Here is a 15,276-nt window from a genome sequence, read left to right on the forward strand (position 1 = left end):
TGAAATTGACCAAAATGGACCCTGAATTTGATAGGGCCCTAGCTATACCAATGTTAGTTTTGAGTGTAGACAGGGGCTAACTATGTATCTGTATAGCACTTAGCACAGAGGAGCCCTATTCTTGACTGGGGCCTCTAGGCACTACTGTACTATTAACAGTAGGATGTCAGAGACAGCAATAGTAGAGTTGAGGTGAGAAAAACTACAGGAAAACCTGATGTAGCTGAGAACTGGGGGAAGCAGCTGGTGGATCCTTTGAAGCTACTCACTTCTTAACCGTTTGTTCTGTGCTAGTTATGGGTGCAAAGTATGTGGAAGGCAGCTTCCCACCTGGGCTGTAACAGGTAGCAGCCTCTTGACAACCACTAGCATGACTAGTACAAAGTGGGGTGATGAGGGGAAAAGCAGTCACATGGGACTAAGGTAGAAGAGAAGGAGATGGTGATGTGTGTGGAGAGTACAATGTACATCTGTACTTGGGGAGCCCTTAATTCTATGGCCCTACAAAGTGGGTTTGTCTCACGTCTCCCATCTGTGGTCCTTCTCCCTGATTTTGACCAGCCGTCCTATATTTCTCCCTCTCCTGTCCCAGTCCCCTTCTCCATGCACAGTTGGGCGTTGACCCTGTGATTAGTACCCCAGGACCAACTGAGGGAAGCTGGGATGCTGGTATTACCGGCGGGGCGGAGTTGGACAGCCCCCTGGCTCCCACCCAGGAAGCATGCGGGGGTGGGGGGAAGAGAGAGAGGCACTGTTTGGCTTTCTCTGCACGCCGGGCTGGCCCAGAGCCAGCTTCAGTAATGGTGCAGCTGCACCCGCCCAGTTGCCGGGGGTGGGGCCCCTGTGCAGAAGACCCAGGGGAGGCAGCCCTGGTTCTGGGGCCCCGCAGGGCGCGGAGGGTCCCACGTGTGGCGTGTCCGCTGCGGGGGTTGATGTTCACTTGGGCTCCCTGGGGAGGCGCTTGGCGCGGCGGCGGGCGCTCGGGGCCCGCCTCTGGGGAGGGGCGCTCGGGTTCCCTGCGCTGCCGAGCGGCGCCTACAGACGCAGCGGGCTGAGCGGACGGCGACCCAGGGCGGCTCCTCGCAGCGGGCAGGGGAGGGGACGGGTTCGCGGTTGGGCAGCTCCGCGCCCCTCCCTCGGCGGGCTGGGCCGGGCCGGGCCGGGCCAGGCCGCGGCTCGGCACCCGGAAGCGGGCGGCCGTTGGCGTGTGGCAGTGCGAGCGGGGCTGAGCGCAGCATGCGAGGCGCCGCCGCCCAAGCCCTGCCCCACTGCCCGCCCGGAGCCAGCGCCCGAGGAGCAGTTGCCGGCGGCAGAGCATGAGCGGGTCAGCGGCCCAGCAGCCCCCCGGCGCGGGGTCGGGGCAGGACCCCGCCGCGGCGGGGAAGGCTGCGGCCGGGGAACCGGTGCCGGAGCCTCCCCCGATGCTGAGCGTCGACGTGTCGGGGCTGGTGTCGCAGTTCGCGCGGAGCTTCGCGCTGATTTTCCCCGTGTACGTGCTGGGCTACCTGGGGCTGAGCTTCAGCTGGATCCTCATCGCCCTGCTCGGGCTCTTCTGCCTGCGCAGGCACCGCATTGGCAAGAGCTCCCGCCTGGGCCGGGCCCTCGCCTTCCTGCAGGACGAGGAGCGGGTGGTGCGGCTCAGCGTCTCCTCGGCCGAGCTGCCGGCATGGGTGAGTGACACCCCGCGCCGGGACCCGACACCTCCCTGCCCCCGGCGGGAGCGACACTCCCGGGCCGCGGCCTGTCGCCACCCTCAGGACTTGACCACCTGGGGCAGTGACATACACCCCGAGCTGGGATCTGGCACCTTCCCCCGGGGGAAGAGACACAAGCCAGGCTAGAACCTTCTCAGTGACTGGGCTGGGGGGCCCGACCTCCTTGGGGCTTCTTTGCGTGAGGAGCCAGAGCCACACATCACCTGCCAGCGCCCCTAGGGTGCCTGCCCGAGTGTTTCCACCAATATTCGTGACTCCACCCGTGTCTGGTGGAGGGGTGCTGCTTCTCTCTCATCCCCAGGCCGGGCGATAGCACCTCTTGGCCCCTTCGCCGCCTACCTGCCTACTCGCTGTCTGGCCCCCACTCGCTCACCCACCCTGCCTTGGGAGCAGCACTCTCTGCCCACCTTTTTTTATTAGCTTCAGTTCTCAGACACTTATACCCCATCCAGTTTAATATCTCTGCTGAGCATGAAGCAGTCACTGCCTTCTGCTGACTAGTAATTTACGTTTACGAGTAGGGTTTGAACCTTTCATGGCTGGGGTTTCTTGCAAAGAAAAAATGTAGCTCAGCATTTTAGCTGTATACGCTGGTGTGGATCTTAGCCTCTTACATTAGCTCTGAGGAAATAAAGAATCTTTAAGGTATAAATCTCATGCATCAGACAAATCCTGTAAGAGTAAATTTTCTAAAAAACAAACACTGAGTATGACACTTCAACACCACCCCACAGCTTAATTTTACCAGTGATTCTTAATGAACCTTGAATAGATGGATGAGGTTCTGTTTCTGGCTCTGGTCTCAGAGTCATGCCGTGAGGACTGACCTAAGGCTATTTGAGTAACTTTAGTGTGTGAACTGATTTATTTTAAAAAAGGTCTTTTAGTGTTTTATAAGTGGAGCTTTAATTTTGGAATTTGCTGGCTTTTTAGCACTTTGAGAAATATAGCTGTTATCTGAAGTTAAATTTTTTTCAAATTTTAGGTTGACTAAGGTTTTTATCTAGTAATTCCTTTAAATCTTAATTATTTTAAGAATAGCTTAGACGGGATTACCTGGAATCCACACAACAGTGTCAAGGGACCTTTCAAATGTCTCAAAGATAGATCCCCATTCCTTCCTGGACACTGTTGTCTGAAGCTACCAGTGTGGTGGTCTGCTTTCTCCTATGTTGATATCACTCGGCTGAATGCGTCTGTTCCCTCTGTGTGCTGCCCCAGCTTTGCGCAAATAGCTGACACAGCAGACCCGAAGAGAACCCCCAATAACCAGAGAGTCTAGTAAGATGCAAAGTCACGTTGATTAGGTTTATTGCGATCTTGGACACAATTGCAGTTCCCCGTAGATTACTTAGTTTACCGGGCATACTACGAGAAAGTGCCTCTTGGCCAGGACCCGGCTCAGTGGCGGGACTTTCCACTGCCCCCGTGGTCGGACAAAGATACCACCCCAGGGATACATTCTTATACGCAGGTACAAACAAGTTACACATCACTCCTGACGTATTGAGGTGCAACCCCTCTACGTAGTAAGGTGCCGCCTCTCACCTTGTACACGTTGGTTCAATCAAAACAACTCTATCCATCATTTTACCCTTTTGCCCACGTCATTGGGATGGGTCGGCCTGTTCCATGTTATCTGTGGAATGTTCCAGTATAGTATGTCTTGGTACCATGTTTATACTTTAATTTTGCTAGGTGAATATATATTTATGCAACATCAGCCCTTTCCTTGCCAGCTTCTGTGAGCAGGGCCTGCCTCTGGCTCACAGTTTAACTTTGCTTTATGTTAGCAAAGTCTTGACTATTACTTTAGTTCAGGCCTCAAGCCTCATACTGGGCCTTCACTTACTACAGACACCTTCTCCACATCTAACTTCTGTCCTCACAGTCTCCGCATCACACCTCTAGACTGGAAAGATTAAATGGAAATCCACAAATCTACTTCTGTGTGATTCCTCTAATAACTATTCTTCTCTCCATCCCTGTCTCTCAGACATCCACATTTGAGCCATGCATACATTGCAATGAATGCATCTAGTGTTGTGTGAGGATAAGCTTAAAATACATGTGTAGTATTGTTTTTTGCTTTCATTTGCTCAAATCTTTATATTTAAATAATCTAATTGCTCTCTGATCTGTTCAGAATTAGTAAACGACATTTCTTCTTGTTAAACACTCCAGTAGAAGTGATTTTTGGAGATGTTTCAGAGAAGACTAGTGAGAGGGGAGGGTGGCAAGTGTTTGAAACTTTTAAATCTCCATAACTGTAACTGTGTGACTTGCCCCAAACTTTGTATACAGTCTAGTCTAGGATGAAATGGGAGCAGTAGACTGGTTTTGAAGTTGGGGTGTGTGCATTTGGAAGCTTGGTTAATTACAGGAAGCAAATTTTAACTATATAGCATGGCTAGTTCATCTCCATAATCTAATTTGCTGTCTAGATTCTGTATAGGAAGATGCTTACAGTAATTACATATGAACAGTAAATCCTCTGTAGTCAAGATTAATGTTGTATATTTTAGTTTTTGCATTATGACGTTTTGTATAGGCAGTAGAGAAAATGGGATTTATTTCCCTGAGGGTGTGTAGACCAAAGACCTAAAGCTTTGGGAAGTGTGCCTATATAATGTCTGTCCCTTAGAGGGTTGAAACTATACTTTGTAGGCTGTTGGAGAGACTAAATTCTAGTGGATATCAGAAGCTCAGCTAATGATGGAAAAAAATAGAATTAGGAACGCTGTTAGATTTAATGCAATATTTTTTTATTAAATAAAAATGTTCATTATCAAATAGAACTCTTCATCCTAACTGCAAACCAGTGGTTTGTTTTTAGCCCTGACCTTTTGTAGTGATTGATTACCCAAGATTTTCAGTCTGTATTAATGCAGCTCATAGATTCATAGACTCTAAGACTGGAAGGGACCTCGAGAGGTCATAGAGTCCAGTCCCCTGGCCTCATGGAAGGACCAAATACTGTCTAGACCTGAATATCTACTTCAGGGAGCTTTGACAGCAAGACCAGCTGAAAGAACACCTATATGGTGCTCAAATTTTCCTGTTATTAGTGCTAATAGAAGTAGTTACTGGATAGCATGCTCCTATTGGTTAGCTCAGTGGTTCCCAAACTTTAACAAGCGGTGAACCCCGTTCACTAAAGTGTGAAATCTTGTGAACCCCCTCCTAAAAATGAATATTTCTAGGGATTTAAGTTTAAATCTCCTCAGTGTGATGCCAACATTCACTTACCTCTCACTGAAGCAAAACAGCACTCCAGAGAAAATGACTTAGTATCGAATTACTGAGGCACCTGAACACTGCTACATTGACTGCTACCTGGTTCCGGCTGGTTTGGCGCGCAAACACCTTTTCTTCCACCACCAGGACCATCCCTAGGAGAGTGCCCCATGAGGGACAAATTAGTCTGGCCTACCCCCCACGTACAGCATGGCCCCTGCTCACTCTGCCCCTCATGCCACCCAACTTCCCGTCTGCCAAGGACAGGGATCCGAGCTGCCACCTGCGTGCCTGGGGTCCCAGCTGCCTCCCTGCCTGCAATGGGGGGTGCTGCCGGCTCCACAGGGCTTGGGCTGCTGGCCCCCACTGACTGCTGGGGCTTGGGCTGCTGGCCCCAACTGCCCGGCCCCGTGCTGCATGGGGCTCAGGCTGCCGGCACCTCCACTGACCGCGGCTTGGCTGCGCGCTCTGCGCGGCTCGGGCTGCTGGCCCCGCGCTGACTGGGGCTCAGCTGCCCACTCAGCACTCCACAGGGCTTGGGCTGTCTGCTCCGCAATTGGGTCACACCTGCTGCCTCCCATGCCCGGGGTTCTCTGGCCGCCATTAAGGAAATTTTTCTGGTGACCCCCCTGTAACATTGTGTGAACCCCCAGGGGTTGGCGAACCCCAGTTTGGGAACCACTGGGTTAGCTTCTCCATAGTATGTTACAGTGCAATGAGAAATCTGTCAGATAGGAAAGCTGCTATCTCCAACATGACCTTTTACTTGGGAAGTATATTTAATATATATTAGTAAACCTGCATTTGTTCTTCCTGTCTAATCAGATGGCTGGCCTGAATGTAAAAAATCTTGGTCCTCTTTCACCAGATAGATGTAATGATGATACATTTTATCCATGAAGAGAGAAGGCCTGCTGACCACATTTCTAAAGTCAGATCTGTTCCTTAAATGGACAAAAGCACTTGCTGCCACAGTCAATACAAATGAGCTTTATGGGAGTTCTTATTCTGTCTTTTCCTCCCTCATGTAATGTATCCCAGAAGATTTTCTTTCCCTCATCTCTCTCTGCACTTTAAAGACTTTTTGAGGGTCATTGATTGCAGCTGCTATTCCAAAATGAGGACATTTGGACAAGACACTGAATCCACTGCAGTATAACTATCCAAAATCAGAATCAGGTACTGCAGGGCATTGCACTGTCTGCAGGTCACTGGAATAATGAGAGAGGGTGTTTCCTTAATATCTGAGGCTTACTACTTTTTATGGGACAGAAAATGAGTCAGGGAGAGCATAGAATACACTTTCTATTAAAAAATTACCTATAATCCTACATCTGAATCATTTCTTTAGTTCCATTTGTTCTATTTTTGGTATACACCACTGCAAAATTGAAACCTAAATTTTGGGTAAGAATACTGCTTTAGTACTATGTATTGAGGGAATGTAATAGTTCTTTGTGGTGTTAATTTAAGCAGGCAGTTCCAGTTGTATGCCAAGGATATTAACTGCTGTGTCAACTGTGATTTGAAAGTAATGCTACTCTTCTGCTGAAATATCTAGAAAAGGTATAAGGTCAACTAATCCTATCTTGTGATTGCAGTTCACTTTGTTTCTGTAACCAGGTGGTCAGGCAGTGAGAATACTTTGTTTTTAAATACACAAAAAATAAGTTCATTGAATATTAACAGGAGTTGCATAACTTGAAGAAGCCGCCCTGATCCATTTTTAAATACGTGTATTTAAATACACGTTTAAACAGTGTAAATATTCTGTTAAAAGAAACTCTTTGGTACTATTTTTTATTGCCCTTAGATATTTGGGCACCATGTTTTTTTCCATATTTTCAACTTCGCATGACTGTTTTGTGCATCAGCATTCTCATTGTGAACACAACCTGAAATGGAGTATAGAATAACTTCTTTAAAAAGAGTAGGATCCACTAAAGCAATAAACACACTAAAATCTAGGTAAAGCTTTGGTATGTGTTTTTACTGGGAAGTTGGCAGTGATTCACATATAAAGTGGCTGTTTTCAAATCACTAGTTCCTCTGTTTATTTTAAATAGGAGTAGGATTGGGGCTCAAAGTGCTCTTACAAGCAAGGGCAACACTTCTTACCCAGCATTGTGAAAGGGTTTACAATCTTCAATACAAAGAAAAGCAGCAGTTGAAGAATTTCACTTTAGAGATGGAAAGTGGGACTTTCCTCCAGTTTGTTTTAAAAGACCAATGTCCCACTGGGCTTTGTACTGTCAAACAGGTTGACAGGATTTCAGACTCTTAGAAGTAAAACCTTTACTTTCTACCATCTTACAAAAAACAAACAAAAAAACCCTTACGTGATTCTAAGTTTGATCTTTTTTTAAGGTGACTGTCTCCTTGTTTTCATTAGGGACATGTATGCAGGCATTTGTCTGAATTTCGTGGATGAGTGAAACTTCACTGCTTTTTTCAGCACATAGTTGATGACTGTCTCAGAAATTTTTCCCAGATTAATACATCTGGCTGGGGAGAGAGACATTGCAGCCATGCAGTCTCTGATAGCAGTCAGCAGAGAAGCACATGAAGAAATTTTAGCATTATTAACCATTTCTGCATGAAAACATTTAAGTCACAAATACTTTATTGGTGTTTCCAACTGATGAACTTCAAATGATTCTGAAGCTTAAATGTTTTGATCTTTGTGGCAAAGATAATGACGTGAAAAGCTTAACTGTAAATTTCTGAAACTGTTTTGCAATCTGTCTTTGTCTACATGAGAGGTTACAGTTAAACTAGAGTTGTGTGTTTTTGTTTCAGAATGGCTTATTGTTGTTTACTGTAAACAGTGTCCTCATCTAATTAAAATTAAAAACCTGGTTTAAACCAAAACAGGTGTCTACACAGTGGGTTTGGATTGCATCTGTATAAGTAAATCAGGTTAAAATAAACTGTCGCAACTTTCTTGCATAAATAAGTCAAAAGTGATGCTTTTATGATTCAATGAGACTGCACTATGCCACTACAACAGTTAAAGGGAAAGGACACTAATATATAATTACCAACATGTATTAGTTTTACGAGGATGTCCCTAAAGACCTGAACTAATGAGTGTATAGCTACAATGTATTTAGAAATTTTATTTAGTTTATATTCAGTAAAGCATTGATGAAATGGTGCAAAGTGTGTGGCTTTACTTCACACAATGTATATTTAAATATCAGTTTGATCTTAAATATTGATATATGAACAATAAACATTAGTTCCTTGCAAGAAGAGGTGAGGGATCATGCTGCTGAAGAATAAATTGAGCATGCCTACTGAAAATATAAAGAACTTCTTTTCATAAACTTTCTTGGTATATACAGGTGTTTAGTCTTCATTTTTTTTTAAATAAAATATACAGCTTTTGTGTTTTGTCAAACCCTTCAGTATGATTCTACAGAGATGATGATGGAATTCTGACAAATTAGACAGTTTTACTTTACTTCTATTAACACTACAATTTTGAGTTACTGGGTCAAATTCTGCCCTGGTTTATGTCTATGGATTATAGAATTTGAAGACTGAGGTGACAGAGATGCAAGGTGCGTAAATTTGTCTTGCAGAATCCTTGACTGGTGATGAAATGTGAACTAAAAAGAAACAAACTTACCAGCTGGATCTTAGGTTCACTTTTAAGGCTGGCACTCAAAACAAACCACTTTTCTACTTATGAATGCAACAAATCTGGTACACAAATTAAACACAAAAATGGAACCCCACAGTGCTATTTTTATCACTTTTCAGAGTATAAAGAGACTTCAGTTAAATTTTCCTATACCTAGCAAAGTGAAAAGACAAAAAACAGGGCTACTGATACTACTGCTTGATGTTGTTGTTATCCTAGGTATAGCAAGTCCAGGAGACTTCTTATTCTAAAATGCCAATACTCAAAGTTGGAGGCTGAGTCATAAATGTCCAGGTACATTTCTGTGGTCAGATCTAAGTATAAAATGTGTCCATATTAAATTGAACTTGCCTACAAAGTGATGGTTGGCCTAATAATTTGCTGCAGCTAAAGCAGTTTGTATGACGAGTATTGCAGACAATTGTCTAGACATCAATTTTATGTGTGGGAAATACGAAAGAGTAGCAAGGACATTAATAGAGAATTAAGAGTTAACTTGTTTACTTTTAGCCAACATATTTTGACACCCCCTCCCCGTTCAGCGCTGACTTTTGAGCTAAATTCAAGCTTGTATTACATTTTGAAACAGGAGAGAAGCCACACCATAAATTTTACCTGCAGTAGCTTTAATAAAGCTCTAGTTCATCTTGAGTGCAGTTGTTTAAAAAGGCAATGTAACAAAGGTATATTGAAGCCACTGCTAAATAGTGTCTCACCCACTGTTTGCTGCCTTTCTGATTTTAGGCCTCGATTCACGAATATACTTAGGCATCATGACAGCTGCATCACCGCACCTAACTTTTAGGTGCATAGAAAATCACAGGAACACACTGCAATCCATGAAGTCTGAGTTAAGCACCTGGGCTCCTATACAATGAATGGGGAGAGATGGGGGTCTTAGACTGCAATTCATAAAGGCAGCATGCTAGGCGAGGAGCTGCTTAAGCTAGTCAGTGGGAGATGCTGACGAGGGGTACGTGCTAGACCTGCCCCTTTAAGGCTACGTCTACTCTACGGACCTTACCGCGGCACAAGGGTACCGCTGCAGCTGCGCCGCTGTAAGGTCTCCTGTGTAGCTGCTCTGTGCCGGTGGAAGAGAGCTCTCCGGCCAGCATAATTAAACCATGCCCACTGATATTGCGCTGTCCACACCGGCGCTTTTTGTCAGTGAAACTTATTTCAGTCAGAGGGGTATTTTTTTCTCACCCCTGACTGACAGAATATTTGCCAACAAAAGTGCTAGTCTAGACAAAGCTTCAGGGAGGTAGGCACCTGCCTGCAGCCTGGATTTAAGCACCCTATCTCTGCTAGGGAATCTCCGCTGTAAACTCACTTTGGAGTTGGAGGTCAAAGATACTTTTGCAAGAAGCTGGGGTGGGGGAGGATATATCCCTCAACTTCTATTCCAGTGGTTAGGATACTCATCTAGGAGGTGGGAGACTCAAGTCCCTGCTCCACCTGATGAGAAGAGAAGAGATTTGAACATGGTGTTTTGCTGCCTTTCAGGTGAGTGTGCCGTAACCGTTGGGCTATGGGATACTTTGATGTAGGACTCCCTCAGTCTCTCCTGTTGAAACCGTTGCACTGTGGATAAATACATTTTTTTTTTTTAAGCCATTGGAGCAGGGTAACTGGGTCTCCCTAAAGCTCTAACCACCAGGCTATAGAGCAGTGGTTTTCAACTTATTCGGCCCACGCTGTGTTACCTGGGCCCCAGAGAACTGGTGGCAGGGCAGCCCGGAGTCCAGCTGTGCGGGGTCGGTTGGCTGCCTGCCCCGGACCTCCGCCATGCCACTGCCTCGGCCTCCAAAGCTTGTGGGGCCGGGCAATTGCCCCAGACCCCCACTGCCCGGCTGCCCTGTACGCCCACCCTCTGGGGCTGACTGGGAGTCCTGGAGTTCGCGGGGCCAGGTGCCTGTGCCGGAGCTTGTTGGGCCCCCTGACCTCTGGGGCTGGCCGGAAGCCCTGGAGCTTGCAGTGCCAGGCACCAGCCCTGGACACCGTGGGGCCGGACAGGAGCCCTGGGCCCCTGACGCCGGGGGTCCAGCTGGCTGCCTCAACCCTGGACCCTTGCCGTGTGGGGCAGGCTGGTAGCCCTGACCCTGCCATGCTGGGCTGCGGGACAGCCTGGGCCCCACTGCACCGGGCAGCTGGGAACCTGGGCCCAGCCACACGGGCCAGCCTTTAGCACACAGCTGAGCTGGGCTTCAGCGGTGTGCTAATTGGGCCGCTTGCAGGCTGCTGGTTGAGAACTGCTGCTGTAGAGTCATTCTTACGCTTGTGCGCACGCGCTCTCTCGGGCCCAATGATTCTTTCATTATTTATCCATAGTGGAACTACTTCAATGGGAGAGACTGAGGGAGTTCCACATCAGAATATGCAATAGCCCAATGGCTAGGGCACTCACTTGAGAAGTGGCAGATTCCTGTTTTTAAAAAAAAACCTCTCTTCTTAAAAGGTAGAAGGGGGACTTGAACCAGGGGTCTCCCACATCCCAGGTGTGTACCCTAACCACTGGGCTAAAAGCAAGGAACGTTCGCCTTCCTTCTCTCTCCCCCCATCGGTTTTGTATGAACTTGCCTAAGGGGCCACGAAGTGGTAGGTGTGTTCTAAAGGATGGGGATGTTAGAGTCTGTTAAAGAAGAGGTTTCCCAAATGTTTTAACAGAGGGTAAAGTAAGTTTTTTCCCACTTTTGTTCTCCAGAATGGCTGAACTGGTTTGTCTGAAGAAGTTTTCCAAAATATTTAGTGTAAGGCAGACACCTGGCATGGAGACTTTCAGCCCAAATAATTTAAGTTTGGCAAAGTTATAAGCAAGTGAAAAGAGGACCTTATAATGGGAAGAGTCAGGCAGTGTTGTTAGGTGCTACCAGCTCTGCCTGTGATGTTTGAAAAAATATTTCATGCATGACAATTTCCTAGTGAAGAAGAGAAACTATTGCAATGGAGTAGGCAAATGCTCCATTGAGATGTCAGTTGGTGAGTGGTGAAGGCGATCTGTTAACTTGCTCATTACAATTAAACTTGTAATTTTATGCTGTCAAATCTGCCCATCCAATCTCTTGTGTTTCACCATTTCAGATGAACTGTTAACCAACTTCGTTGCAAAAAAAATTCAAATAACACTGAAAATTAGGTTGTTTACAAGCCATCTTTAAATTTAGCATTCTGGTATGAAAACTGGCCTATAAAAGATGACAAACTTAATTTGCATAACATATTTACTTAGTTCTTTAAATGCACTAGTGAAGACATTGAATAAATGATGGCTGCTTATTTTGGAGAGATCACTTGTGGGAGGTAGTGGGGCTGATTTTTAAAAAAAATTATGTATGTGCCTATCAGCCAAAAAATATAGTATTAAAATTTTGTGCAGCAAACTGTTAAAACATAGTTTATCTAGTAGAACTCTTCTCACATAAATAACCTTTAGAAGAATTTGGAAGAATAGCATTCCCCTGCAATGAGTCAGTGCATTAAGTTTTTCCACTGTATGCTGCTATGACTGAAATTCTCATCCAGAGTTAAACAAAGATTTGAAAAATGGATTAGAGGTTCACAATTAGCTGAAGCAATCTAGAATTATGTACCATGAAGTTGTTACTAGAACTGTGAGAGTGTAGGTTTACCTTGTCTGAAAATAACTGTCACGTGATAAGTATTATGTTGTCATTTGGCGGTCCTTATCATGTAGCAGCATGGCTTATGTTCTCGTTAGTTCAAAGTCAGCCTCTTTTTATATTAATAGAAATAATTTGATCAAATATCTTTCCAATAGAACATAAATCTTAATCAGATTATAGATACAGTTTACATCATACATTTAACACTTCTTAATGAAGATATTAACTAAGGCAGGACCTAATGCACATCTCTGCAATATCTCATTAGACTATTGTTTTCATAACCTTTGTTTACATTTCTTCAGCCAGTTGTTAGTCCATATGAATGTCCCTGCTGAAGTCTATTTGAATTAGGATTTTGTGAGACATAGCATCAAATGCTTCATTTAATTCTGAATATATCTACTGCTTTCCCTTTGTCCACTAAGTGTCTGTCTTTAAAAGAAAAAGCAGCTACATTTCTGTCAAGATGCAGATTTAACTTCCAATTTAAAACAACCCAAAGAAAGACTGGTGCATGAAGGAAACTGTAAAACATGTTTCAGATGGGAGCGATTGAACCAGTCCTGTGCCAAGAGAGCACATTATGGGTGGTAGGTATAAGAGGCCAGGGGATGCTCAGCCTCCCCAAACAGGATGTGGCACACCTACCTTTGGAGGTGTGCTGGCGGCCTGCTGCCTTTGGAGCGTCGCTGCCGAAAGGGCACCTGAGCTATAGCCCTGCCCATGCTCCGCCCCAAGGCCCTGCTCCTGCGTCCTGCTCTTCCCCCAAGGCCCTGCCTTTGCTCTGCCTCATCCTGTCCCCACTCCGCCTCTTCCACCAAGCTCCCCCCGCCTTCCTCTTGCGGGAAGGTGCCAGTTAAGCCAGAGGGCTGAGCAGTACCAACTGCAATGGCCAGGACAGGAGTATCCCCTGCCACCTCCACCTGGTCCAGAGCCCTTCAGAGCGTTCTGGTGAGCAGCAAGTGGCAATTATGGGGTGTCTGAGAGCAGTGAATGCCGCCCCCCGAAGTGTTTGTACTTGCTCAAAGTTCCATGAGGAGTGGGAGGGGCCTTGGCAAAGAGGTGCCACGGGTGAGTGGGGGGGGCTTGGGATGGAGCGGGGGCAGGGCCTTGGGTGTAGAAGGCCGAGCAAGAGCAGGGCTCAGGGTTGAGTAGGGGTGGGGCCACAGTCTGGGACCCCCCCCTCCCCTTCTAGGGAGCTTTGGTGCTCATGCCTAGCCTCCCCAAATATAGGAGTCACACAGTGCCCATGGAGCATGTTAAGGGTTATAATCCATCTTGTTTCTAGTGTCAAAGATCTAAAGAAGTGGAGCAGTACTCAGTCTGAAACAGAAGAGTTTCCTGAAGAAACAGCCGTTCAAGATGGAAATGCTTACGTTCAAGTTAGCAGACTTCAGCATAGGTGATCCCTCTCATACTTAGATTTGAAGGAAGGTTCTCTTCACGTCCACGTTTTACTTTATCACACAAATTCTTTCACTTGTTAAAATCTCATAACATCTGCATATCTCAGTGCTAAGACTAATAATGTATCCATACTTACTGGAATTTCCTTTCTTTAAGTGTTAAGATCTACAAATCCTTTGCCCAAGGTGGTTTGGGTCTGTGGTCAAACGGATACAAATTGATATCCAAAAACTTTTCAAGAATTCTTGCCACATCCTGCTGTGGACAGAATGTTAAATATAAAATATTTTACTATTGTATCCCTGTAGTCAAATGAATTTACTGTGGTTGTGGAAGCTGTCTCAACTGGCAGGCTCATAGAGAGTGGCAAGAGATACTCTCCACGCCTGCTGGTGGTGAACAGGTCTGATTCTGCCCCCAAACTTCAAGCAGACTGACATTATTTGTAATGGCTGTATGAACCTATTATGTGAAGAAAGGAATTTTTTTTCCTCTCTGAACATGAACATATTCTTTAATTCAGAATATATGCCTGCTGTATCTGCTTTCTGAACAAATGTATGCTAAACACCTTTTTGTTCTGATGTCTACAGATCTGTCTTGTTCTGTACTGTACTAACAGGTATATTTAAAGCACCAGATTTTCTTTTACATGCTGCGAAATAAATTCTTTGTTTTTTGAGCCTTGTTTAATTAATTATTGAATGATGTATGTTGGGATATATACAATATCTGTTACTCACCTCTCATATACTAATCCTCACCCAGTGTTTTTCCCTCTTATATACTTTAACTTGAAAGACAACACCCCCATTTAAATGTCAGAGACAACAGGAGCTATAACTTAGTATTTTATACATGTGGATCTGTGTGTCATTGAACCATATATGCTATAAGGGACACTACTGGGTGATTTTTTACTTTGAATTACAATATAACTAAAACAGAGAGCAGCATCCATCCAAGCCTCTGACTGCCCTTGACAATCTCTCCTTTAAAATAAACATTTAAATAAATTAATTCTAAAAATAATTCAACTTCTTTGGTTTCTTTTTTGCCCTTTTTCTAGAGACGGCGTAATTTGTGCAAAGTTGATACCATGTTAATATAAAACTATCCTACCAGAACTGCTACTGTTCATTAAAGTCAAGGGGGCTTCTTTTCTATTACTGCCTTAATCAGCTGGGCCCTTAACTGTTAGGAGTTCACTTTAGCTCTTTGACAAAATTGAAGGAGCTGAGTACATTTTTAGTTCATTATTGTTTAATTGGAGATGCTAATTCAGCAGCTGTAGTATATCTGTATGTCTAACATTCTAGATATAAAATAACATAGGGAAGCTTGAGGAAATAAAGCTCTTCAACTGGTACTCTTTTGTATCTAGGTATAATTGAAAATGTAGTCTGTTGTGAAGTTTCTATGTCCTTTCAATTTGTATCCTGTCTTTCAAAGGGTGGATAAAAATTGTTGATTTAAAAAAAATTGATTTTCTTAACTGAAATTGGATTTTGTGTTTAAACGCAGATTTATTTTAAAAAATAAACCAATTTCAAATTACTGTAAATTTGAAATTGACAGTGTATGTTGAGGCCTAAACTACTTATAATTTATTAAAATAATTAAAATACAAAAAACAAGTAGT

General features: G+C 44.8%; 1 protein-coding gene across 3 annotated transcripts in view; it reads left to right on the forward strand.

Moving 5' to 3' along the window:
- The first annotated feature begins 942 nt into the window (after positions 1-942).
- ESYT2 (extended synaptotagmin 2) overlaps positions 943-15,276 on the forward strand; it is a 136,251-nt gene continuing 121,917 nt past the window's right edge. The window contains exon 1 of one of the 3 annotated variants that reach the window (XM_054021081.1): positions 943-1,670. In XM_054021081.1, coding sequence (XP_053877056.1) covers positions 1,317-1,670 — 354 coding nt within the window. In that variant the 5' untranslated portion in view covers positions 943-1,316. The remainder of the gene's footprint in view (positions 1,671-15,276) is intronic. The other 2 variants (XM_054021082.1, XM_054021083.1) reach the window with 2 other exon arrangements.

This window comes from Malaclemys terrapin, chromosome 2 (assembly GCF_027887155.1).
Source record: "Malaclemys terrapin pileata isolate rMalTer1 chromosome 2, rMalTer1.hap1, whole genome shotgun sequence".
In the NCBI taxonomy this organism is placed as follows: domain Eukaryota; kingdom Metazoa; phylum Chordata; order Testudines; family Emydidae; genus Malaclemys; species Malaclemys terrapin.